We start from the raw sequence: 23,589 nt of genomic DNA on the forward strand, positions 1-23,589 counted from the left end.
AATATCGGATTTAAGGTTCAGCCAAGCTGGAATTGCCTGGAATAGAGGTGGAAGTTGCTCCCAGTACCAGCTCTGAGTGGTTTTCTAGCACACTTGGGGGAGCAGAGAGGGGGAGGAAATTCCCATGTTGGGATTTTTTTTTTGGCCACCCAGAAGATGCAGGTCAGGGATGGGTTTGGAGGGGAATTTCCTTGGAAAAAATGCTTGGATGGATGGATGGATGGATGGATGGATGGATGGATGGATGGATGGACTGCATAGGAGTGACTGAGGCCATCCCAAACTTGGTTCTTTATGACTTTAAAAAATCCACCAAAAATCAGGGAATAGTCCAAACACCACCAAAAGCATTGGCTGGACCAAAATGGGGATGGATCCCATTCTCATGGCAGTACGTGGGTCTGGAAGGGAATAGTGTGGGAAGACCGATGGAAAACCTCTGGAAATGATGCACTGGGAACTCCTGGATCCTGTGGACCAGAGGAAAATTCCAGTCTTTGCTCTGGTCTGGGATGGGGATAGTTTCTCTTCTCATGGGAGCTCACAGGGATTGGAAAGGGATAATGTGGGAAGAAGGATGGAAAACACTCTGGAAATGCTGCATTGGGAACTCCTGGATCCCTTGGACAGGAGGGAAAACTCAAGTCCCACTACAGTTGGACTGGGATGGGGATGGTACTGTTTCCCATGGAAGTTCGCCGGTCTGGAAGGGAATAGTGTGGGAAAAGAGTCGGAAAACATCTGGAAAGGCTGCTCTGTGAGCTCCTGGATCTCCATCTCCCAGGGACAGGAGGGAAAATCCAATCTTTGCTCCAGCTTTGCCGCTTCCTCCCCGGCTCCCTTTAATCTCCCGCTGATCCGGGGGCAGGCGGGAGCTGCGATCCCAGCGGAGGCTCCCAGGGAAGGCAGAGCTTTTCCGCACGCACGGAGGCTCCATCCCGATTTCCTTGGGGCGGATCCTGCCGCTCTGCCAAGGATTTGCTCATTCCCCCGCCGCTTCTTCGTGCCTGTTGCTCATCCCGGCATTCGGAAATGTCAAAAGCCAAGCGAGGGGAATCGGGGCAGCCGGAGAGACCTCGGCTGCCCTTCCTCCATCCTTCCTCCTCCTCCCATCTCTGCCTTTTCCATCCGCAGAGCCCCAAATCCAAGGGGCGCTCGTGCAGCCTTGGCGATCGCAGAGATTTAATCCCCGCTTTAGGAACAGAAATAAACTGTGGGCAGGCAGGGAGAGGCTGGAAAGGCGCCGGCCCCAGGCACACAGGGAATGATGGCCAAGATTTGGGTTGCTCACAGAGAGGAAAACCAGGATTCCGGGATGCAACATCAGAATTCCCTCATTCCAAGCATCATTTGAGGCTGAAAAGGGATTTAACCCTCAGCCCTACCCCCAAACATTCTCAAAAATCCACTTTTCATCCCCCTTTCCCACCCCCCCCCCCCCGTATTTCCTTGTGCAGAGCTGTTCCCGCAGACCCCCAAAAGCAGCACAAAACGGGATTTTCCGGTTTTTTCCCGGTGTTCAATATTCCAGGCCACGCTGCCCTGCTGCCGCAGCCGGCACGTGTTCCCGGAGCGTGTTCTCCCGCAGGTCGTGCCTGGGATTTATGGCAAAAACACCTCCAAGTTGTTTTACAAGGAATGCTGAGCCTCGGATAACTGCCTGGGAGGCACAAAAAAAAAAAAATCCCGGGAATTCACCTTCTCCCCTCCCAGGGGATCTTCCACAAAGGAATCTCTGATTTCCACCCGTCTTTACAAACCTGCTCCTGTTTCCCGGACTTTATCTCGGCTGTTTTTCCATCTGGTGTCAGGAATGATTTAAAAAAAAAAAAAAAAACCAAAACAAAACAGGGAATTTGGAGTGGGTGAGAGGTTTTTTTGGGATGTCCCAGTGTCGAACAGGGAAGGATGCCGAGGAAGGGCTGAGATTTGCCAGGCTGTCAATCCATCACTTCCCAACATCCTCAGAAAAGGCAGGAAAATAAACGGGGAATGCAATTCCCTGCCCTACTGCTCCCGGCTGCTCCCCGCTCCCGATTTCCCAACAAATCGAGGGAAAAGAGGAAGAAAGGGGATGGGCAGAGCTGCCCAGGCTCTGATTTTCCCTTTGGAGTGAGGATGGATCCAGAATTTGGCTGTGGGGAGACGGGAAGGAGCTGGAAAACCGTCGGGTTGGGGTTGTGCATCCTCTGGGGAAGCTGTTGGACCCATTCCTGCTGGGAATGGGGAATTTGGGAAGTTTTTTGGAAGTTTTTCGGAAGCTTTCTGGAAGCACAGGGCAGGGAATGTGGAGAGAGAATGGAAAGCCAGTGTCTCCATAGGAAGGATGGGAATTTGCAGTGGGAATGGAAGCCGCTGGGATTTTCGCAAATTCAGGAAGGGTTTCCTTCAATTTGGACATTTTTGGGATCGTTGGGGGCAGCCCAAATCCATCCCTGTGAGGGGTCAGGACTTGGCAGGACTTTCCCTGGCATCCAACAGTGCCACTAATCCATAGAATTCCTGGAAAACAGCGATTTAACCCCGGCTCCAAACCCTTGGAGCTTAGCGCTCTTTCCCTGCATTTTATTCCCACTTTTCCAGGTTATCTGACTGTCAGCATTGAGCCCCTGCCTCCGGTGGTGGTGGGAGACGCTGTGACCCTGAAATGCAACTTCAAAACCGACGGGAAAATGCGGGAGATCGTCTGGTACCGGGTGAGCTCCGAGACCTCGGGAATGGGAACGCGCAGCCAGCATCGGGAACGGAGGGTCAAGGCTGGATGAGGCAGGAAAAGCAGATGGAGCCCCAGCTGATGGGAATATCAATTCCAGGGAGCTGGGCTGGCCTGGGAAAATGCGGGATAGATTTAGGATCATTGTGAGGGCTCCAGGTGGATTTTTCCAGGTGTTTCGGGGTGGCTGCCGGGTGGAAGTAGGGACGGATTGGCTCGGTGCTGGGTTGGGATTTGGATTGGAGCTGAGGTTGGCACCGTTCTGCTGAGGGTTTGGTGAGTGGAAAACCATGGGGGAAAGGGAGGAATCAGGAAAAATTGGGATATCTGGGGTTTGGGGAGAAGTTTGGGGCTACTTATGTAGAGTTTCTAAAAATAAAACTTTCCCTGTTGCCAAAAATCTTTGGGAATTTGGGATGTTGAACAGGAGGGAAGCTCCTGGTTTTATTTGGTAAAGGGGGCAATTTGGAGGCTGTGTTTATTTGGGAAAGGGTAAATTTGGAGACCGGATTTATTTGGGAAAGGGGGGGATTGGATGTTTGTTTTATTTGTGAAAGGGGGAAATTTGGAGTCTGGTTTTAGTTGGGAAAGGGGAAATTGGAGGCTGAAGCTGCCCCTGGATCATCATTCCCGAGCCTTGATCCAGCCTCAGATTCACCAATCCTGAGCTTTTCCCAGGAAAATTTGGGATAAGCTACCAACCACAAAGGGTTTTATCCAAGAAAACCTGAAGTTTTCCAGGAAAAACTCCTGAAAGAGGCAAAGATAGGGCGAGTGGTGCCGGTGGCATTGGATGCAGCAGCTGGGAATATTTTTCCTTGAATTTCCCATCCTCTTCCTGCTCCCTGAATTAGAGCAGCCCTTCCCTAATGCTTTTCCTCATTCCAGGTTTATAAATAAGGAAAGGATGGGGACAAATCGGCTGCTGGAATGTTATGTGTGCACAGGAACATTTCCACAGAATCCGAGACAGATTTCCCCATAATTATTTATAGATGGACCCCTAAATGCTGGGCAGGGGATTCAGGCAGGGAATAAAACCCCAAACCTGCCCTGAATTCGAAATTCCAGCTTGGAATTGGCTTCATCTCCCTCCTTTTTTTAGGGAGGAATTTTTTTCTGCTGGCTCTGCCATCTCCACCAGGTTTTCCCTTGCTTTTTCCACTCGGTAAGGTTGGATTAACCCACTTTGCTGGGAGCTGGGGCTGGATTTGCATAATCCCCCCTGCGAGGAGGGATGCAGGAGTGGCTGCTGCTCCTGAGCAAATGATGCTCTGAGAAACCTCGGAGGGAAAGGCAAGGGCAGAAATATCCCAGCTTTTATTTTTATCCCCACAAATCCCCCCTTTCTTCCAGAGTTTTTTACCCCTCCTTCCCTCTTGCTACTTTTCCAGGGAGCTTCTCGGGTTTGGGAAGTTGGGTTTTTCATGGAACATCTCAGGATTTGCCCAATTCCTTCCTGGTTTAAATTTTTTTTTCCTGTTTTCCTGCCTGTCTTGTCTCACTTCTGGACTTCTGCATCTTTGTAAAGCTCCAGTGGCAGCTCCAGGGTGTTGGAGGTGATGGATGGATCTGAGTGAGCGGGGCAGAGCTGCTGGAGCTGTGGAATTCTGCTTATTCTGCTTGTAAATCATGGGAATGTGGCTACGGATCGCGGGATTGGGGTCATGTCCATCTCCCCTTTTCAGGGATTTATTGGACAGGGAGCAGAGGGAGCTCCTGGAGTCTGAAGGATCTGAGCTGCTCCAGGGGGGGGAAGGGGGAGGAAAAAGAGAGAGAGAGGTGGAAAAGTCAATGACCTCACTTTGGTGGGGGATGGAGTTGGGAATAACCCCTGGGATGGATCTATAACCCGTGGGATGGATCATAATCCATGGATGGATCCATAAACTCTGGGATGGATCCATAACCCCTGGGATGGATCCTTAATCAATGGATGGATCCATAATCAATGGATGGATCCATAATCAATGGATGGATCCATAACCTCTGGGATGGATCCATAACCCCTGGGATGGATCCATAATCAGTGGATGGATCCATAACCTCTGGGATGGATCCATAACCTCTGGGATGAATCCATAACCCCTGGGATGGATCCATAATCCATGGATGGATCCGTAACTTCTGGGGTGGATCCATAACATCTGGGATGGATCTATAAATCCTGGGATGGATCCGTAACTCCCAGGTGGGTGATCCCGTCAGGATCTGTGCACTCCGAGGCTGCGGAGCCTCATCCCATGGGTGAAACCCCACAGAGAAGCCCCACACTACAACCAGCACCCACAATTCCAGCAATTCCCCTGGATTTCCCAGGGCTGAGGGACAGGCTGGGACAACCCTTTCCTCCCACTGGGAAACCCTCAGCTGCTGGAATGCCGCTGATTTCAGCATTCCTGGGATGAGCAAAGGGAATTTTCCCCAGAATAAACAGGAACACATCGCACGAGTGGAGGCGTTAATTAACATCCAACAATCCCAACACCTCCGGAGGGTGTGATGTTCCTGGGAACAGGTGCAAACATGGATCTGCACCTGGAGAGCTCCCAAAAAAAGCCTTGGCAGGAGACAGGGGTGGCAGAATCCTCTCAGGATGAGGCCGGGAACACCCGGAGCTGTTCCTTGGTTCCTGGCGTCTCCGGAGCTGTGCCAGATCCTGGATTTGTGTGGTCAGTGCTGGGATGGGAACTGGGAAAATGACTCCTTTTCCCAGTGGAGCTCAGGAAAAATAACAGGGAAGCAGGAGAGGGAGGGAAAATCCTCAGAGGCTCCAATCTGTCTCTGTGCCGTGGGAAGGGAAGCGGACCTGGGTTGGACTGGGTTCGGAGCATGGGAATTTGGGAATTGCAAAGGGGGTTTGGCAGATTTGGGGTGTCAGAGCAGGGCCAGGCACCATTCTCTAGCTGCTCCTGGTGCCAGGTGGGATTCCTGGGATGTCCGGGAATGGAAGGCAGGAATGGAGGGGAGCCCACAAAGCTCTGCCTCCATTAATTAGAGTTTGGTGCTCAGGGTAATTAGAGGGAAGGGAATGAACTCCATGCTGGAGCTGAGAATGCTGGGAGCAGGGAATGGGCAGGAAAAAGTGAAACCAGGATAATGAGCTTTTCCCAGTCAATTTTCCAGGGAATGAGCAGGAAAAGCCTAAACTGAAGTTTTCCAGCATGAGGAGCTTTTCCCACTGGCTGTGATTCTCCAGGGAATGGGCAGGAAAAAGTGAAACCAGGAGTTTTCCAGGATAATGAGTATTTCCTGGTCACTTCTCCAGGGAATGGGCTGGAAAAACCCTAAATCTGGAGTTTTCCACAAAAACGAGCTTTCCTGGTTGATTTTCCAGGAAATGGGCAGGAAAATTCTAAATCTGGAGTTTTCCACAAAAACGAGCTTTCCTGGTTGATTTTCCAGGAAATGGGCAGGAAAATTCTAAATCTGGAGTTTTCCAGGATAACGAGTTCTTCCCAGTGGTGCTTACATGGACACTGGGAGCACTGCAGCTGCCCCAGGGAATTTTCCCTCTTTCCAGAGCAATTTCTATTTACTTGGAGTAAGGGAATCCATTGATCCATCCTCGGGACACAGAGCCTGGATCAGATCCCGATTCCAGCCCTTTCCAACCACTCCCAACTCAATCCCTTCATTCCACATCCGTCACTTCCCAATGATTTTGGATCTTTTGGGCATCCCGATGGCAGGCCCCGGACTTTTTAATGGCTTTTGGGAGCAGCAAATGTTCATTTTAATGGAATTTGGGATTTTTTCAGGTCACTGTGGAGGGGAGGCCGGCAGGCAGGAACTGCCTCTGGAACAGCCAAGTTTTGTCAGGAATGGGATTTTTCCTGGGATTTATGAATAATGCAGGAAGTAGCATCTGGAATGTGTTCCTGAGCATTTTTTCCCAAAATTCCTGGATGTGTAGATATCTGTTGGGACAGGAACTATGGGGTGCTGCCCAATTATTCTCCTTTGATTCCCAGAAATAAGTGTTGGGCTGCGAATTCCTATGGAGCTTCTCTTCCCAAAAATTTCCCGGGGCTCAGATAAAAGGCTGGAATTAGGGCTGATCCCTGGAGAGAGAGAATTCCTGACAGGCCTCTTCCTGGGAGACCTTAACTCCCTAGAATTCCTTCAGGGATGTAGCTCTTCCCACCACTCCCAATCTTCAGGGAATGTGAGGATTCCCAGAGGGTGAATCCAGGGTCATTTTCCTGGGCAGGATTTAGGCCCTCATTTGTCCAGCTGTGCTGGGCAAATCCCAAGACAGCAAATTCCTGATCCTTCACCATTCCCAACGCTTCCCACCCTAAAAAAATCCCTAGTATCCCTTTAGATTTGGATCTCTTCTCCGTCCTGGAGCAGCTCCCAGGTTACTCCTCAAACACAAAGAAAAGTCATGGAAAATCCTTGGAAACTTCCCTGGAAACTCCCCAAGGCCAGAGATGTACAGCTCCTGTCATTTTTCCTGCTTTTCTTTATCCCACATCTGTGCCAGGGTGGATTTTCTTTCCCATAAAAGCCTCAGCCCGGGATAATAAATTAGAAGAGGTTATTTTAGTGACAGATTTTTTTACCTTCTCTTCTGCCGCTTTTTGCTGTAAAAAAGCAGGAAAAGAGGAAATCAGGAATAACGGCGGAATTTTGGCCAAGCGTTGGGTTGGAATTTGGGGTTTTGTCCTCAGGAAATGTTGCATTTGAGGATTAAATCCTAAAATCATCTTCTGCTGCTCCTGGTTTATTAAAAAATGGGAATTTTCACTCTCTGCTGGGAGCTGGTTTTGCCCCAAAATTCCCATTTCCTCCTTATTTTTCCACTAAAACTCCTCCTCAAAAGCAGGGAAGATAAATCCAGAGGCTTTGGGAGACACAGGGAATAAACAAGTGCTTTAAAAAGCCATTTTCCATTTAAAAATGACAATTCCCAGCTGGAAAACTGAATAACTGAATGGAAAACGTGGATTTCGAATTCGTCTCAACAGGGGCATCAGAAATCCATAAATTCCAAGCTGAAACATGCTGGGATTCTATGGATAAATATGGAAATCATAATATAAAAACAAAAACAAAGCCAAGAAAAATGAAGTTCTAAAGTAAGTATTTAAATGTATTGCATAAAATATTAAAAGAAATGTATTTACACTATTTAATAGAGATTAAATTTAAATCCATTTATTCAAATTCAAATAAATATCCAGATATTAAAAATTGCATTGAAACTGAAAGAAATCTATTCAAATCTAAATCAATAGATTCAAATTTAAACAAATCTATTCAAATCTGAATAAATGTATTCAAACTCTCAGAATAAAAACCCTTTGAAATATTCCAAAATGGGCCCAAAAATCCCAAATTTGGGACTCTGGGATTGTTTCCCACAGGTCACTGATGGTGGTACCATCAAACAGAAGATCTTCACCTTTGATGCCATGTTTTCCACCAACTTTTCCCAGATGGAAAACTACCGGAAGCGGGAAGACCTCGTTTACCAATCCACCGTGCGGTGAGCCCTTTTTTCCTATTAATGTAAATTTTTAGGAATTTTTTCCCCAATTTTTGGCTCCATTGAAAGAATTCCAGCAGAACCCGCCACCGTCGAAGGGGTGTTCCCATTTTCCTGATGATTCTCAGAGAAAAGGTGGAGAAAATGGGGATTTTTAGAGGTGGGAATGGGGAGAGAAATCCAAAGGTTGGGAAAATCGGGAAAAACAGATCCATATTTATTTATAAAACAGGCATGGGAGCATCTCCTTGCTTTTATTTCAAGTGGGAATCACTTCCAGAATTCCAGGTTTATTCCTGATTCCACACCTGCTCCATTCCCAACACTGGAGCTTGGAAAAAGGTCGGGATAGGCTTGATCCAAGGGGGAAAAAACTGGGATGACATTTTCCTTCCTCCTGGTTTCTTTCCGGCCTCGTTTCCTTGGGAAATGAGAATTTCCTGATCAGATTTTCCCAGCTTGTTTTTCCCCACATGGGGATAAGAAAAAATGCTGGTGTGGTGGGGGAAAACTGGTATTTCCTCCAGTTTGGGATGTTTTCCACCTGGAACTATCCAGAATGGCTTGGAAAGGGCTGGGCCGGGCTCATCCCATGGGAAATTCTTCCTGATCCTTCGGAATTTGGGATTTTTCAGGAGCTTTTTGCTGTTATTCACTGCTACATTTGGAGTTATTTTTTTATCCTAAGGAAAAGTGCAGCTGCGTAGGAATAAGTGTGGATTTAGAGTGGGAAAAGGATAGGAAAATAAGGATGGAGAGAAAATATTATGGGATGGATCAGGAGGATTCTTAGACCCTGCTCAGTAGAGGCTCGGGAGAAATTTGGGATGCTCAGGGCGGTCAGGAGATGCTCAGGGATTGTTCCAGGAATGCTCTGGAAATGCTCTGGAGATGCTCAGGGTGCCCGGAGGTCACTCAGAGGATACTCAGGGGTCACACAGTGGATACTCAGGGTTTACTCTAAGGATACTCAGAGGTTGCTCAGAGGATACTCTGGGGATGTTCAGGAGAAGTGTGGGATGCTCATATGGATGTTCATGTTAGTCAGGAGTTACTCCAGAGTTACTCAGGGGAGTCAGAGGATGCTCGAGATACTTGAAGGTTACTAAGAGGATGCTCAGGGGGTGTTCTGGAGAGACTCCAGGGACTCTGGAGATGCTCTTTAGATGCTCCAGGGATTCTCCAGGGGTGCTCCAGTGATGCTCAGGAGATGCTCCAAGGATACTCCAGGGATTCTGGAGACGCTAGGAGATGCTCCAAGGATGCTTCGGAGTTGCTCCGAGGTTGCTCGATCCCTGCATTTTTTTGGTTTCCCTGGATCCACCGAGCTGCTCCTTGGATATTGAACAAGTTCCTGACACGATTCCTGTTTGGAGAAGGTTTTGGCAGCTCCACACAGGAATTTCACATTCCTGACTCCGGGGTCATCTTTCCAGCATAAATCCAACACTTTCCTTGGGATTTGGCCATCACTCGCCTTCAGCCAGGAGCAGTGGGAACATCAGGGAATTAAATGGGATGAAAACATTCCCTGTGCCCACAAAAGGAATTCACAGGAACAAGGATCAAACATTCCCTGTGCATGGAAAGGGGGATCAGGAGAATCCTTGGGACAGGATAACACGGGATCAAACATTTCCTGTCTATGGAATGAGGGATCAGGACAATGCCTGGAACAGGAGAACAAGGATCAAACATTCTCTCCCTGTTCATGGAATATCTCCGTGACCTGGCGAGGAGGGGCTGCCACTTTTTTCAGCTTTGTTTTCCTTCCTTTCTCCACATGTTGTACAACGAATGGAATTTGGGAGCAGAAAATTCCCCTGCTCCAGCACCAGGCACTTGAAAGCCACGGGAATGGCCAGGAAATCAGGCGTGGAACCAGGAGATGTTGGAGGGAAAAGGATTTTCATGCCAAGGTGCTTTTTTACTGGGGAAGACAGAAACCGACCTGAGGAGGAGATAATTCCCAGAGCCGGCTTTCCCAGTCATTGGCTTTTTTTTTTTTAGGAAGGCCCTACCTGATTTTGGGCTCTCCTGAATAATTCGGGCAAACCCAAGAAGGGTTTGGGGATGGAGGAAGCATTTCTCAATCCAGGTTTTTGTTCATTCTCCTTTTCTTTTTCCATCTATTAATTCTCAGGTTTCTGGGGGGAATCTTTGCTGGGGTTCGGACATGGCTGGAGCCATCCCAAGGAGCTTTATCCCAAAAGGAGCTGTCCTTATCAGCAATATCCCAGTCCTTATCAGCGTTATCCCAGTCCTTGATCCTTATCAGTATTATCCTGGTCCTTGGTCCTTATCAGCGTTATCCAGGTCCTTATTAGCATTTTCCTGCTCCTTATCAGAGTTTTCCCGGGTGGAGCCATCTTTATCAGTATTTTCACGCTCTTATCAAGGTTATCCCAGGCAGAACTGTCCCAGGGAACATTATCCCAGAAGAAGGCAGCCACATCTGCGTTTTACCCGTTCCTTATCAGCGTTATCCCTGTCCTTATCAGAATTTTCCGGCCCTTATCAGCATTTTCCCGGTCTTTATCAGCATTTTCCTGGTTTTATCAGCGTTATCCCTGTCCTTATCAGCATTTTCCCAATCCTTATCAGCCTTTCCTAAACCTTATCAGCATTTTCCCAGCCTTACCAGGGGCTGCCGGCGCCACCTCTTTCCATCCCGGCTCTGAGATGTGAGGAGCAAAGCTGGGACAGATCCAATCCCTCCAATCCCGTATTTGTTTCCTTTCCCTTGATTAAAATCCCACCCTCATCCTACAGCACCACTTTAGGAATTTCCAAATCCTGTTTTTTTCCCGTGTTCCCAACTTGAGGATGCACCAGGGAGCATTTGTTTTTCCGGGGTCATTTGTTCCCTGTCACCCATCCTTGGGAATACCAAATGGAGCCAGTCAGGCCCCTAAATCCATGTGCAAATCCAAAGGAATCCTTCCAAAAGTGATGGAGTGGAATCAGAGCTGCTCTGAAGTGCTGCTAACGGGAGATTCCTGATCCATGCACAGATAACCGAAGGCTGGAGCAGGTCACAGAGGGATGGAAATGTTGTGTCCATGGAAAGGAGGAAATATTCACTTCTGGGGGATCCTTGGAGTGGGAAGGCAGACGGGGCTAGGAGAAGGGAAAAGCAGAGCTGGACCCCCCCCCCCCCCCCCCCGGATGGGAAAATTCCTCCAAGCGGGATTTTTAACTTGGGTGTCCCATGAGGGAATTGCTCTCATCCACATGGGATGGATGACGTGGGATGAGGCTGCTGGAGAGCAGGGATGAATCTCTTGGAAAGAGGAAGTTCTGCCAACTGGAAGGAGGGGTGGACCTCCTGGATAGAGGGAATGGTTCCAGCCAGAGAGGACAGATGGATCTCCTGAGAAGTGGGATGCTGTCAGCTGGAGAGCAGGGATCGATCTTCTGGAAAGTGGGAATGGTCTCACCCAGAAGGAGCGATAGATCTCCTGGAAAATGGGAATACTTCCAGCCAGAGACGACTGATGGATCTCCTGGAAAGAGGGAATGCAGCCAACTGAAAGGTGTGATGGCACTAGAACGCTCTTCTCCACAACAGCGGAATGGCAGTGCCGGCTGGAAAGGTGGAATGTTGCTGGAAAAGCAGGATGAAGCTTCCAGATGGTGGGGTGGGATAATGGTCCTGACTGGAAAGGCGGGATGCTCCCAGCTGGAGAGGTGGGATAAAGCTTCTGGCTGGAAATGTGGGATGTTCCCAGGCGGTGAGGTGGAATGATGCCAGCTGGAAAGGTGGGATGCTTCCAGCTGGAGAGGCCGGATGCTGCCATCCAGTGAGGTGGAATAATGCTTCCAACTGGGAATGTGGGATGGTTCCAGCTGGAGAAGTTGGGATGATGCTTCTGACCAGGGAGGTAGGAAGTTGTAGACCAGCAAGGAGGGGTAGGACCAGCAGGAGAGGTGGGATGGGATTTTGGCTGGAAAGGAAAGATGCTCCCAGCTGGAGAGGTGGGATGATGCCAACTGGTACCATGGGATGGGATGGGATGGGATGGGATGGGATGGGATGGGATGGGATGGGATGGGATGGGATGGGATGGGATGGGATGGGATGGGATGGGATGGTGCTGGCTGGTGAGGCGGGATGGTACTGCTGAACAGAAAAGTGGAATGCTGCTGGCCAGAAAAGTGGGATGCTGAGGACCAGAAAAGTGGGACTGAGGATGAGAAAGGGGTGATGGTATGGACCAAAAAATTGGGATGCTGAGGATCAGAAAGGTGGGATGGTGAGGAACACAAACATGGGATGGAGAAGAGCAGAAAGGTAGGGTGGTGAGGAGCAGAAAGGTGGGATGTCTCCAGCCAGGTAGCCGGGCTGCTGCCCATCAGTGAAGTGACTCCTGTGCGGCCTCCTGAGCATTCCCAGCTCCAGCAACACTGATCCTTTGGCACAACTCCTCCTCTCCCATTTTCCTCAAGTCCATCTAAAGCCTCCAGACAAAAAAGAGGATTGATGAGTGCTCCAGAATTTGGGATTTGCTGTTTTTCTCCCCCAGTTTGCTGTGCTGGCCTTGCAAAGCCGGTGACAAGGTTTTGCCTTGACACTCCGTGGGCGGGCAATATCCATGGTCATGGATTTGTGCTCCCATCCACGTCTCCTTCCAATAACACAATTCCTTCCCCTCAGAGGAGCTGTCAGTGCTGGGGAACTCTGTCTGCTAAAGCATTCCTGAGCTACTCCTGCAGCCTTTGGAGTTATTAAGAGTTTATTGATCTATTGATCCCTGTCCAACGCCACGATATCCGGGTGCCGACCGATGAATCCCATGGGGAAACGGGGTGGGGATGGATTGGTGAGTGCTATCCCTCCTCCACAGCCTTCCTGAGGTCCGGATTTCGGACAACGGTCCCTACGAGTGCCATGTAGGGATCTACGACCGAGCCACGAGGGAGAAGGTGGTCCTGGCCTCTGGGAATGTGTTCCTGAATGTGATGGGTGAGCGCCGGGATCTGGATCGAGGGAAAATCACTGCGAGGTCTCAGGGTGTGGGAACAGCAGGGACTGGGATCATTCTGCCATCCTCGGGGATAGGAATGGGAATGGGGATGGGGACAAGGATAGGGATAGAGATGAGGGTGAGGATGGTGTGGGGAAAGGGATGAGGATTCCCATAGTGATGGGAATAGTTATGAAGCTGGGGATGGGACATGGCTAGGCACAGGGACAGAGATAGGGACAGGGATAGGAAGGAGAACGGGGAATGTGACAAACATGGGGAGTAAGATGGCCGTGGGAATGGGACTGGGGATTGGAATGGGAGTGGGGATGGAAATGGGAATGGGAATGGGGATGAAGATGAGGATGGGGATGGGGATAATAATGAGGATAACATGGGGATAGGGAGGAAAATGGGGAATGGGATGAACATGGGGAGGAGGATGGCCATGGGAATGGGTTTAGGGATTGGGATGGGGAGAGGGAGGAGGAGGAAGAGGATGGGGATGAATTTGGGGATGTGCCAAGGATGGGGGCAAGGGCAGGACAACAGTAGGGACAGGGATTAGGACAGGGAATGGATTGGAGGTGGGGATGGGGATGAGAGCAAAGATGGGCATGGGAATGGGAACAAGGATGAGAATGGGAATGAGGATGGGAATGGGGAAGAGGACAAGGAGGAGTATGGGGATGAAGAAGAAGAAGGATGAGGATGGGATGAGGGTTGCTGAGGACTCCATGCTGACCTCCCGGCTCTGCCCCGGCAGCTCCCCCAACGTCCATCTCGGTGCTGGCCGCGGACACCCCGGCACCCTTCAGCCGCTACCAGGCCCAGAACTTCACCCTGGTGTGCGTGGTGTCCGGCGGGAAGCCCGCGCCACTGGTGAGCTCCTGGTGGGATCATCCCTCCCACTGACACCTGGAATAATCAAACACCTCCTCTATAAAATCCACCAGATCTATGTGCTCTTCTGTCGGGCCAAACCCGCTCCCCAAATCCCATCTTTCCACGGAGACCGCGGGAAGAACTTCCATCCAAAGGGACGCTGGGGACACCCCCGCAGCACTGTCTGTCCCCTTTGTCCCCTCCAGGTGTACTTCAAACGGGATGGGGAGCCCATCGAGGCCACCCCGCTGCCGGAGCCGCTGGCCGGCGCCAGCAGCTGGGCCCCCCGGAACCTCCTGCACCGCGATCTGGATGACACCAAGGTGCCAAAATCCCTGGCGGCCGACGGCGAGCTGGGAATGGGAAACCCCTTCCCCACGGCGGACCCGCCGCGGGGGCTGGCGGCCGAGCGGGATTCGGTGACGGAAAGCATTCCCGAGACAGTCGTGAGCCGGGAATTCCCGCGCTGGGTGCACATGGCCGAGCCCATCTACTACTTCCGGCACACGCACGCACCCGTCAGCGACGGCACCGTCGAGGCCCGGGCCACCCTCACGTGGACCCTGAACCCCCAGATCGACAACGAGGCCCTGTTCAGCTGCGAGGTCAAGCACCCGGCGCTCTCCATGCCCATGCAGTCTGAGGTCACGCTCGGTAAGACAATGGATTTGAGGCTTTTCCAGAGTTTTTTGGCATTTTTCTCCATTTTGGGGAATTTTTTTCTCTTTTTTTGGCTTTTCTCTTTTCATTTTTTGGACTTTTTATCTATTTTTTTTGCTTTTCTCACCGTTTTTTGGCCTTTCCCCCCCATTTTGTGCCGTTTTCCTCATTTTTTGCCTTTAATTTTTTTTCTTTTTTCACTGTTTTTGGCCTGTTCTCCTTGTTGTTATGTTTTTTTCTTTTCATTTATTTTTAATTTTTCTCTCCCTTTTTTTTGCTTTTCTCTCCATGTTTTTGCCTTTCCCCTGCCGTTTTTTGCCCTTTCCCTCCCATTTTTGGCCTTTAAAAATATTTTCTTTGTTTTTTTCATTGTTTTTGGCCTGTTCTCCTTTTTTTATTTTTTTTTCCTTTTCAGTTTTTGGCTTTTCTCTCAATTTTTGGTGGGTTTTCTATTTTTTTGATTTTTTTTCCCATTCCTCCCTGCTTTTTTAAAAAAATTTTTTGTCTTGTTTTCCATTTTTTTGGCACTTTTTCCCCCCCACTTTTTCTGGGCTTTTCCCCAGGTTTTGTTTTTTTGGTTTGTTTTTTTCTTTGTTTGTTTTAATTCCACAAATTCCAAGAATTTGCTTTCCTTGCATTCATTTTCTCTCTCTTTTTATTCTTATCCTTTTCTTTTGGGGGCTTTCAGCCATGGGGCTGCACTGGGACAGAGGTGGTGATGCCAAGGCTCCACAAAACTTGGGATGAGACAAGGGAATCAGAGATGTCCATCAGGCAGGAGAAGGGATTTCCCAGGGGTTTACAGCCCCCCAGCCATGGGCAGTGTTTAAGGCGGGGTTTTCTGGGATAAAGAAAATTTTTGGGGATTCTGTGTTGGGATGAGCATGAAGGTGGTGTTGGAGCCAGGGATGGAACTGTCACCTCCATCCCAGTCCCAGGAGATCCAAGGGCATCCCATGGCCCTTATTGGCTGCCACAAAACTCATCCCAGTGGGAATTGCCAGGGAGGGAATTCCCAAGTTGGCTCCTGCCCATGAAGCTGTGAACAGGTTGATGGGATTGAAGCCAGGGAATTTGACTCCCCACATTCCCAGGCCCCTGGAAGAGCAGAAGCTCCTCAGGTGACTGGGGGATCCATGGGTCCTTTGCCATCTCTCACTTTGCCTGGGGCTCCCTTCTCCTCTTCTGGCTCCTGCTGGAAGAGGCTGTGCTCTCCGCCGGGTTTTCCAACCTCAGGATATTCCTTTGGAAAGGCTCTCCCTGATTCAAGCCAGGTGGAGCATCCTGGGCTTTGCTCCTGGCCAAATGGAGCACTTGGCTCCTCATCATCTCCTGGAGAGCTTCTCCTCGGCTTCCCAATGTCTTCACATTAAATCTCTTCCCCAGCATCCAAAACCTATGGAAATCCTGCATTTTCCCACCCTCTGGAGCTCTTCGGGTTTAGATCCAAGGCCAAGACCTTGTGGCTTCACTGCTTCTGCTCAGGCAGTCCAAGACCTGGATTGGCAAATCTCAGCCTACATTGTCTCCTGTCCCCAAATCCAGGGCTCTCCTTGTTCCTGCAGGTGTCTCTGCAGCTCCTGAGGTGTCCATCCACCCCCATTTTTTGGGCACCATACCAGCAGATCCCCGTAAACCCCTTCCCCACATCCATAGTATAAATATACACTATTAAACCATAAAATAGATTCCCAATGAAAGAGAAGATATTCCCAATAAAAGCTGCATTAAACCCAACACCAACCCCAAAGCTGGCTTTTGGTCCCAACCAGGGCGTGGTGAGATCAACTTCACTGCATCCTGCCCAATCCTGCTCCAGAGGACCATGCCCCCATGGAAGGAGTAGTCCATGGTCTGTGGGGTGTCCAGGCAGAGCATCCCGGGGAGGGAATGACCATTCCAAGGGCTTCCAGTGTCCTCCACCACAGCTCCCTGGTGGCTCTTTGTCCCTCTGTGTCCTGCCAGGCTCATGTCCAGGTCCATTTTGTCCCATCCATGACAAAGTTTGGATGGACAAAGGTGACCCACCCAAAGCACAACCTTGCTCTTGCCCAATTTCCCTTCTCCTTACATGAAAGTCCAGGAAGCTCCTGGGATGTCCCATCACACTTCTGGCCCAGCAAGGACATCCATACAACCCCAGGTGGAAGCAGGACCAGATCCTGTGGGGTGACCCTCCATCACAGCATCCCTAGCCTGGCATGGGAAAAAGAATTCCTGTTTTTTCCGCACTGTCCTTGGGATTTTGTGCCAGCCAGGCTTTGGGGTTGTCTCCTGTGCTAACGGCACCTGGGTGAGATTCACCAAGACCACATTTTTTGGGAATGCTTCCCTGAGATGTCCATCTCCGTGGCTTCAAACCAACTTGATCCTTCTTGGCCATTTTTAACAAGTGGAGAAGGGCTTGGTTGGGAAATAACTCCTTCCCATCAATCCATCCCATCCCAGCCATCCATCAGCCTCACACTTTCCCCGTTCTCCTGCCTGGGGGCTCCTTTCCCTCCCTGTCCATCCGTCATTCTGGCATCACTCAGCCTGGCCATCAATCACAGAGCTGTCACCCCCCAGGCTGCCACCCCTCCACACCAGGATCATCCATCAAAGCCTCGTTAACCCTGCCAAGGGCAGCCCCGTTGCCGGGAATGCCGTGTGGCACTGATGGCTCTTCCTGTTCCCTTCCCATGCAGTGGCTCCCAAGGGTCCAAAGATCACGATGACCCCGACGAGAGCACGCGTGGGAGACACTGTGCGGATCCTGGTGCAGGGCTTCCAGGTCAGCATTCCCACAGTTGCAGACGTCAACAGACAGCCTTGATCCAAGGATTTGTGGGACTGGCTTAGAGACCTTGGTGGCATCATGGTCCCTGGGTTGGGATGGGTTGGCTGAAGTTGTGGCTGTTCCATCCTGGAAGTGTCCAAGGCCAGGCTGGATGGGGCTTGGAGCAATCTGAGATAGTGGAAGGCGACCCTGCCATGGCAGGGGTGGGATGGGTGCAGCTTAAAGGTCTCTTCTAACCCAAACTCAAACCTAAACCCAGACTCAGACTCAGACCATATTCAAACTCAAATCTAAACCCAAACTCAAACCCAGACTCAGACCTAGATCCAGACCCAAACTCAAGCACAGACTCAAAACCTAAACCCAAACCTGAACCCAAAGTCAGACCCAAAAACAGACCCAAACTCAAGCTCAGACCCAAACCCAAACTCAAGCTCAGACTCAAACCCAAACCCAGACCCAAGCTCAAGCTCAGACTCAAACCCAAACCCAAGTTCAGACCCAACCCCAAGCCCAACCCGAACCCCAAGCCCAACCCGAACCCCAAGCCATTTGATGACCTCATCTCCAGGTTTCCTTGTTCCCTCTCACCCCCCCTTGTCTCTGCAGAACGAGGTGTTCCCAGAGCCGCTGTTCACGTGGACGCGCGTGGGCAGCCGGCTGCTGGATGGCAGCGCGGAGCACGACGGGAAGGAGCTGGTGCTGGAGCGGGTCCCGGCTGAGCTCAACGGCTCCATGTACCGCTGCACCGCCCAGAACCCGCTGGGCTCCACTGACACCCACACCCGCCTCATCGTCTTTGGTACGGCCACACCGCGGCCTCACCGTGCCCCCCCCGTGGGTCCCCGCTCGGCTCCTCCCTGCTAAAACTGTCTCTCTACTCTTTGTTTCCCATCAGAAAACCCGAATATTCCCAGAGGACCAGAGGACTCCAATGGTGAGGGGTGCTGGTGGCATTTGGGATTTCAGTGGGAATGCTCAGGGTGGGAAGGCCAGGGCAGAGGGGCTGGCCTTGCTTTGGCCCAGACCCTGGGCCACCTCTCCTTGTCTCAATCCAAGCTCTCACACACCTCTCCTTGCCTTGTCCCAAGCTTTTGCCCATCCTTCCTGGCCTCATTCCCAGCCCTTTCCCATCTCTCCTTGCCTCATTCCCAGCCCTCTCCTGGGTCCTCAGGAATATCTTCGCACTGAAATCGGCCCCGCAGATGCTCCCACCCCATCCCTCACCTCCACCTAACCCCACCCAATGCCCATGGCAAGTTTCAGGGGGGGAATCCCCCTCCTAACCAGTGGTGCCATCTTGCTCTGACCCCCAGCATGGGGATGTGGCTCCGTGAGCCGCTGATCCCTTTTTCCTCCTCTCCAGGTTCACTTCCTGGCCACCACGGCTTCAGATTCGTTTTGGCGCTAACCCTGACAGTGATCCTGGAGCTCACGTGAAGCTTCACCACCTCTTCCTTCTCCTCCTCCACCTCCACACAGCTCTTCCCGGCATTCCTGCCTCCAGCCATCTGGTCTCCTGCTCTTTTTTTTTTTCTATACTCTCGACAGTCTTGGTCTCTTTCCGTGTCTTGGCTTCCTCAGATGATTGAATTAAAAGGAAAAAGGAAAACCTCTCCTGGGAGAAGGTTACAATTGATGTTTTACCTGTACTTTGATTCCCAGCTCCGTCTCGGGGGGTTTTGCAAGGTCTTAAAAGAGGATTCAGGAGGACACCAGGATTCAAGGACCAAATTTTTCCTGGAAAAACCCAAGTGCAGCATTCCCACCTCCCTGAGATACTCCAGGCCTCGTCTCCCCAGGGTCAGGACCCGCACACGTCTCCAGCCCTGTCCAGGCCATGGAGGTGGTGCCAGGAGCCCAAAAGTCCTGGATCACTGGGTTTATCCAGTGGGATTCCAGCTGTGCTGGGAGTCAGGGCCTGTGTGTACCGCTTGTCCTGGGCTGGCTGAGGAATGAGAAGTGACATTCCAAATGTCAGCACTCACACTTGAGCATGTCCCATCGGGCACTGGGTGTCGTGGCCACCTGTTCCCATGGAAACAGGCCGGATCCAGCCATTCCCACTGTCCCCCATCCCGGGATGGTGTCAATCCTGCAGCCTGATGGCTCCTGGCAAAATCCAGGTGGTTTTGCCCCAATCCTGGAGGTTTTCCAGGCTGCTTTTCCTTGTTTTGGAGCATCCAGCTGTGGGCCAGGATGTCCTGGGGGGAAGGTTCCCAAAGATGGGGCATTCCCAAGCCTTTTTCTCTGGGAACTCGTAATCCTGGAGGATTATCCAGCAGCCGTGTAGCGCCTCATCTTCCCAAAGCCCTGCACAAGCACTAAGCATCATTATTACCGTGATCATTAATTATTATTAAGCAGATTCCAGCCCTTCCCCACTCTGTTGCCAACCTCCCTGCTTTCCCAGCCTTGGAGGAGCTGAATGAACCCACAGCAGCTCCGGAATTCCTTCCTATACAAAATCCTGGAGTTTTATCATTCAGACTGGGAGCAATCGAATTGGGACCAGCTGGGAAGTGTGGGAGGATCAGCAGCTCCGCTTCCATCCCAAAGGAATGACATCCAAGCACCCCAATCCCATCGGATCTGCGCTTTCACTCCACAGATGAGCAGAAAAATCTTTGTTTTTTTAGAGGAAGAGTAGTTTCTTTGGGAATTCTCCCTGCCTCAGTTTCCCCCACGCTCTGGAGAGCCCCTCCCATGGATCCTTCTCACCTTCCTCACGGATTGGAGCTGCTCCAGGGGCCTCATCCCACCCCACCGTAATTAAACAACCGCCAGGATTAAACAGCCATTAGGCCTCCTCGCTTGGAAAATCGAGCATTTCCAACTGAGGGAAGCTCCATTTAAATGCAAATGTGGCCGGTTTAGCCCAGAACCGTGGAAATGAGGAGCATTCCCAGAACCCTGGAAACGAGGAGCGATTCCAGCAGCAGGGCCACCACCAGCTCTGTTCAGTGCCACCTCAGGAGCACCAGGAGGTCCCCAGCCAGCGGCTCTGAGGGTCTGCATCCCAAATCCACCCGAATTCAGGATGCTCTGGGAAAAATCCCTGGGAAAATCCCTTTTTCCAGGGATTCTGATGTGGATGGATCGGCCAAAGGTGGGGACCTTCAGAGAGATGAGTGAGGGGATTTGGAGTTCCTGCTCATTATGGGGCAGAGGTGCTGCCTGTTCACCCGAATTCCTCCCAAAATGCAGAACACAAAGGGATTCCATCCTGCCATCCCACCAAAGGCAATGATCCAGTGGTTGGGACAGGTATGCTGGGCTCCGTGTGCCTTCAGGCCCAAATCCACCCCGATTTGGGATGCTCAGGTCTTTTTCCAGGGATTCTGATATGGATGTACCAGCCAAAGGTGGGGACATTGCCAGCGCCGGCACAGATGAATGAGGGGATTTGGGAATTTCTCCTCATTTTTGGGGCAGAGCTGCTGCCTGTTTACCTGAATTCCTTCCGAAACGAGGGGCACAAAGGGATTCCATCCCACCAAAGGGAACCATCCATGCTGTGCTGGACCCGCCTCCACCTCCTGCCCCGTCCAGGTAATTGCAGAGGGGGCAATTAATTAATCCCCTTTTCCCCCCATTCCCGATGATGTTGTTTGAGGCGCTGGCAGTGAATAATGCAGGAGGAGGCTGGAGGGGAAAGGAGCGGCTCCGGTTGTTCCATTATTGATGAGAGCTGACAGATCCGCTCCTGACAACCTTCCGAGGAGATCTGATTAGCTCGGGGAAAAAAAGAAAAAAACAACCGCAACGCCTTCGCGAGGGGCTGATGGCAGCTGAAAAGCTCAAAGGAGCGGCGTTATCGATGTTCCCGAGTTCCAGGGGACTTCGAAAAAGGTTTGAGCAGATTCGGAAGAGGTAATTACGCTCAATTAGAGTCACAAGCACCGAGACGTCAGCGCTGCTTCTCCCGCTCCCCTCACACGGCAGGCAGGGATAAATGGGGAATTATCCAGCGGAATCCATGGGGTCTTTGGGATAGCAGGAGCCAGGGGTGCTCCTGCAGGCCCTGCAGGAAAGCCAGCGGGAGCTTCGCTCGGTGCCTCCCCTGCATCTCCCCCTCTTTACGGGCTGGGTTCACGGGGCTGCCGAGCACATGAATAATTCATCCTCCTCCTTCCCGGCTCCGGAGCGCCGGGATCTTTGTAGATCCAGGCGCGGGATAAAAGCCCCGGCAGGGAGCGGTGAAGGGCCCAGGAGGTCACTGCCGCCAGACCCTTTCCCAATTAGCCGAGCCCTGGAACGCGTGCCCGGACTCCACACACGGCCTTGCTTCCTCAGCTCCGGCACCACCCGCTTTTCCAGGCAGGAGAAATTCCCCTTGTCCCAAGGTTTTGGCCACACCGAGCCCCACAGGGATGGATTTTGGCGCTCTATCCCCAACAGGATGGAGGAGAGAGGATGAGTGGGCTTGGCTGGCGCTGTTTTGGATGCATGGCACCGCCCACGCTCCAAAACCCGGCTTTAAATCGAAACGTCTTAACTCCCCCAAGCTCTTCCGTGCTGCATTTCCCCACACAATGGACAATATCCCAAATATTCCCCTAAAGCCATCGGTGAATCCGTGTTCCCAGCAGGGATGAGCCCAGGGATCCCTGAGTGCCGAACCAGCCAGGGGAGGTCATTCCTGTGCTCCCTTTCCATCTTCTTCAGGGATATAAAAACATTGTTGGGGTTTAGGATGGGATCCGCTAGCTGAGAGCAGCCCTGGAGGGTCTGGGGACCCAGCCCTATCCCATCCACCACGGAAATTCCAGCATCCCAGCCTGGGCAGGGGCACACCTCAACACTCAGGGATGGTGCAGAACCGGCCCCAAGGGGGTTCAGAGACTCTCCCCATCCCAAAACCTCGGGAAGCAGCTGGTGGGGATCAGCTGCTCTGAAATGCTGAAATGAGATTTGGGAAATTGAGGACACCAAGGATGATTTCCTGAGCTCCCACCTCCCACTGGAGATCCCTGGCAAGGCCCACCCCCACCACAGGCACCCACGGGCTGGGACATGTCACCCCCACATCCCCTGGGTTCATCCCTTGGGAAAATCTCACCGGTCTGGGATAGAGCCAGCAGGGAAGCGAGCCCCTGACTGAAAACATGAGTTTCACCCACTCCCACCCCCAGTTTGGCTCTTTCTTTCCTCTTTTTTTTTTTTCCTCGCCTCTCCCGGGTGGTCCCTTGGGGAGCAGGAGCTGGATTGGATCCCTTTGAATTCCGCTCCCTCGGCAGCAGTGGGAAGCGATGGAAAGGCTCCCGCTCTTCTCCCCCCCCCCCCCCCCACCGTCCAAGCTTTGTTGGATTCTTGGGGACAAGAATTCCCTGGAATGTTTGGAATTCAGGCTAGGAGCAGATCCACCACCAACACCGTCCCAGGGGGAGAACGCAGCCCTGCCGTGCCTGTTTCCTCACGGTGACACCGATTCCTGTGGCATCCCTCAGGAATGACAACTCCTGTCTCTTCCCATCCTGAATTTCTTCCTGTTTTTGTTCCTCCCTTCACCCCTCTCCTCTTACCCCACAGCTGCAGCTGAACTCCAGCCTCGATTTCCTCCCCAGTGCCAGGATTTTCCCCCTTCCTGACGCCCCCAGCTCTTTTTCTATCAGCTCCAAGAGACCCCACAAGTTCCGGGGCTCTTTCCCGTCAGCCCTCGTTAGGCAGCGCGCTGCAAACGAGGGCCGCTGAATTAATTAATCACTGAATTAATTAATCACTGAATCAGCTGCTGAATTCATCACCCGGCCGTGCGGTGGAGCAGCTGCTCGGCATCAGCCCAAAGGGCTCCGGGCTGCCGCTCCCTCCTTAACCGGGAGCACCGAGGGATGAAGAGACTTTGCTGGGCAAAACAACTTTTCTCTCCCCCCTCCGCCTTTTTCGTTGCGTGACCCTTTTTAAAGCACCACAAAGGAGAAGCAGCTCCCCGGGGATATTTTTCCTGCCTTCGTGCTCTTCCCCGAGCCTCTGTCCGTTTCCATGGGCTGCACCTTTCCCTGGAGCCCAGCCCATCCCAAACATTCGCGGCTCCTCCGGAAGCCTCCTGCCAGCTTTGCCCTCTCAAAGTCACCTTGTCCCAACCCTCCGC

The 23,589-nt window shown here is 51.6% G+C and overlaps 1 protein-coding gene across 1 annotated transcript; it reads left to right on the plus strand.

The window, feature by feature from the left end:
* The first annotated feature begins 1,032 nt into the window (after positions 1–1,032).
* IGSF21 (immunoglobin superfamily member 21) lies at positions 1,033–18,938 on the plus strand. Its single transcript, XM_062507400.1, has 11 exons — positions 1,033–1,221; positions 1,532–1,607; positions 2,584–2,696; positions 8,086–8,207; positions 13,055–13,173; positions 13,941–14,056; positions 14,266–14,713; positions 17,407–17,492; positions 18,108–18,300; positions 18,397–18,435; positions 18,865–18,938. The coding sequence occupies exons 1-11, from the start codon at positions 1,033–1,035 to the stop codon at positions 18,936–18,938; spliced, it is 1,575 nt and encodes a 524-aa protein (XP_062363384.1).
* The last annotated feature ends 4,651 nt before the right edge of the window (positions 18,939–23,589 follow it).

Source organism: Cinclus cinclus, chromosome 23 (assembly GCF_963662255.1).
Source record: "Cinclus cinclus chromosome 23, bCinCin1.1, whole genome shotgun sequence".
NCBI classification, from domain to species: domain Eukaryota; kingdom Metazoa; phylum Chordata; class Aves; order Passeriformes; family Cinclidae; genus Cinclus; species Cinclus cinclus.